Source organism: Mandrillus leucophaeus, unplaced genomic scaffold, assembly GCF_000951045.1.
Source record: "Mandrillus leucophaeus isolate KB7577 unplaced genomic scaffold, Mleu.le_1.0 Scaffold197, whole genome shotgun sequence".
NCBI classification, from domain to species: domain Eukaryota; kingdom Metazoa; phylum Chordata; class Mammalia; order Primates; family Cercopithecidae; genus Mandrillus; species Mandrillus leucophaeus.
The window spans coordinates 2889988-2893213 of record NW_012101998.1 but is presented as its reverse complement, the minus strand read 5'-3'; the positions used below and the strand labels follow the sequence as shown (position 1 = coordinate 2893213).

Below are 3226 nucleotides of genomic sequence, written 5' to 3'. Positions count from 1 at the left end.
TTTTTTTTTTTTTTAACCCTACTTTAAATATTAATCACATACCACTGATCACCATACATTTGAGGAAATACCTTATATTGAAACCAAAACTAACAGATAAAATACAACTTGGAAGAAATCAACTATGCAGGGAATAGAACACTTCAAGATAGACAACTATAACTATCAGCAGACCTTCTGCATAACAAATACAATTGTATTCATGAAACCAAATGGTGCGTGAAAGAGAAACATTCATAATAAAAAGAGCTTTTGAAAATTAAAAATATGATAACATAAATGAGCAACTCAAGAATCAGAAGGAAAGTTGAGGACATATCTCAGAACGTTGAGCAAAAAATGAAGAAATGGAAGAGATGGGAATATTAGAAGCTCCATTCAGGAGATCCAGTGACCCAATGGTAGGAACTTTGGAAAGATAGAACCAAGAAAATGGAGGATAAATTATTAATAAAATAATTCAGCCAAATTTTACGGAACTGAAGGACATGATTTTCCACATTCGAAGATGCCACTGAGTGCCCAACGTAATGAAAACAGACCCATACCAAAAGACATGTTATGAAACAAAAGAGACAAAAGGAATCTCTGTTATGATGAAAGTAGCTTTTCAAATAACAACTGCACAGCAAGCAATGAGGGAAACCACTCCAAATTGGAGCAAGTTAGAAGGCTCTGGGAGAGATTTTTTTCAATAAGATGAAACTGAGAAAGTACCTAATATATTTGAATGTATTGAGAGTTGATAGAAATGGGGAAACACGTGGAGGTGAATTGTATATAGAAAATGAGCAAATGAAAAATCAGTTTTTATGAGCAAATTTTAAAAATCCCCTAGAATAAAGTAGATCGTTTAGGGAATTATATCCCTTAACTGTGAATATTATTTACATAATAAAAATAAATACTGAGTATTATTAAAAGTAAATACTGAATATTGATCTAACTAAAATTACAGTATCATTCTTTCGGGAGCACATGTTTGTGGTGGGGTTAGGACTGGAATGGTGGAACATGCCTAATCATTATCTGTGGCCATGAGTATGATAGTTACAGAAGCACGTTAAATATCAGAAGAATTAGTTAAAGCAATTCAAAAGTGTTGCCTCTGGGGAGCAGAAAATTGGGTGAGCATAGCGGAGAGATACTGTTGTTTTTAGTAAGTCATGTAGAACAATTTCTCTTTTTAATGTATAAATGTATGAGTTTAGTAATAAGCTTTTTTAAAAAAAATAAAAAAAGGAAAAGAAGAAGGAAGAAAGAAAGAGCATGGGCTTCAAAACCAGATAGACTTGATTTTAACTTCCATCTCCATCGGACCTCTAAGGCTTAGTTTGCTCATGTGTAAAGTAAGGATAATAATACCTGTTTATCACAGTAGTTGTGAAAATTAGAAATAGCATATGTAAGGCATAGTGCTTGTCACCTAGTACATACTCAAAAATTTTTAATTGAATGAACAGACAAATAAATAGATAAATGAATATACAAATAAACCTCCAACTATGAGGTCAGTAACTACATGCCATTGTTATTGCAAGGTACTTCTTTGATGTATATTATGAAAGCGTATATAAGCACTAAGAAGAGGCAATACAATATAATAGATGTGGTTCTGAATTTTTCACTCACTGTGAAACTTTCGGAAAGTTACCTGATATTTAAGTCTCCAGTTTTTCATCTGTATCATATTTATACTAGTTTGTTAAAAGCAAAGTTGTTACTATCACCTGGTCTTTAAGAAAAAAGAAAAAAGAAAAATTGATATTATAATTAAGTTTTGTAAGCACTGTGCCTGGAGCATGATACAAGTTCAAATAAGTGACTGTTATTAATAATACTAATAACTCATGAATATAAAATAGTGACATTAAAGCTTTTATTATGTACTGGTGAGTGGAAAGATTTAAAATTCTGTGTGCATCATAACAGTGATGTAAAACTTGCCATACTTATGGATGAAGACTGGAAGGAAATGACAAAAAAAGGTAAACTAATGTTTTTTAGAGTGGTAGAATTATTAGTGATTTCTTTAAAAAGTATTTTCTTTGTTGTTAAATTGTGTATATACTGAATCCAAGCTGGATGGGGGACAAGAATGAAAAGAAACCAGTTTGGGAATTAGAAAACTTGAGTTAGAATTCTAGCTCCACTGCTTTGTGGCTGTTTTATTTTAGAAAAATTATTTAACTTCTCTGGGTTTTGTTATTTCTATATTCAAGATGTTTCCTCATCTGAATATAGAAATAACAAAACCCAGAAAAGTTAAATAATTTTTCATCTTCCAGGTGAAGTTTAAATGCAAAAGTAAAGATAAATATACTTAATTTAAATGTGAAGCTTAAATGAGCTAATATACATAGAAGGTTTGTAAAGCTTAAAGTGATATATACAAATATTACCACTGAGATATTCTAATTTCCATTTTTACCTTTATTTCTTTAAACAGACCTCAGAGAGCTAAGATGAGATTCTGGGCCAAAGGGAAACAAGGGGAGAAGAAGACGACTAGAGTGAAGCCTACTACCCAGTCAGAGGTTTCGCCAGTCTTCACAGGCGCAGATGTGATTCCAGCTCATCAGTTTCCAGATGGTAAAAGTGACGAAAGAGTGGAGCTTATGTTCATAATTTCTGTTCACTCTTTCCGAAAGTTTGCTATTCCTGTAGTATTCATAATGTCAATTCTGTTGGCTGGATGTTCTAATGAGATAGGACCAGCATTGTTAAATCCTTCCTTAACTAAAAAATAAAGTTACATTTTTCCTACAATAGAAGTTCCCAAAAAATGTGTCACAAAACAATGAAGCAGCAACCACCTCAAAAATGACTGTGTATCATAGGTTAGTCTTAGTTTTCTAAACTGTAAAAATGTAGCCATTATTCATTCATTTAACCTATGTATTACTGGTTATAGCTAATAGCAGCTAATATTTGAGTGCTTATTGCATGCAAGGCACTGTAGTAAGCATGTTATGGTTATTAAGTCAGTTGCTCCTCACAATAGTTTTTTGAGAGTTGGTATACTTATTACCAGTTTATGGATGAGAAAACTCAGGCACAGGAAGTTTTTTTATTAGGCCAGGCACAATGGTTCACGCCTGTAATCCCAGCACTTTGGGAGACTGAGGTGGGCAGATCACATGAGTCCAGGAATTCAACACCAGCCTGAGCACATAGTGAAACCCCATCTCTACAAAAAATATAAAATTTAGCCAGGCATGGAGGC

The 3226-nt window shown here is 32.9% G+C and overlaps 1 protein-coding gene across 1 annotated transcript in view; it reads left to right on the top strand.

Moving 5' to 3' along the window:
* The window catches only part of MYO9A (myosin IXA), a 253788-nt gene that overhangs the window by 178213 nt on the left and 72349 nt on the right, over nt 1-3226 (top strand). The window contains exon 28 of the mRNA XM_011978611.1: nt 2410-2592. Within this exon, the coding sequence (XP_011834001.1) occupies nt 2410-2592 (183 nt within the window). The remainder of the gene's footprint in view (nt 1-2409; nt 2593-3226) is intronic.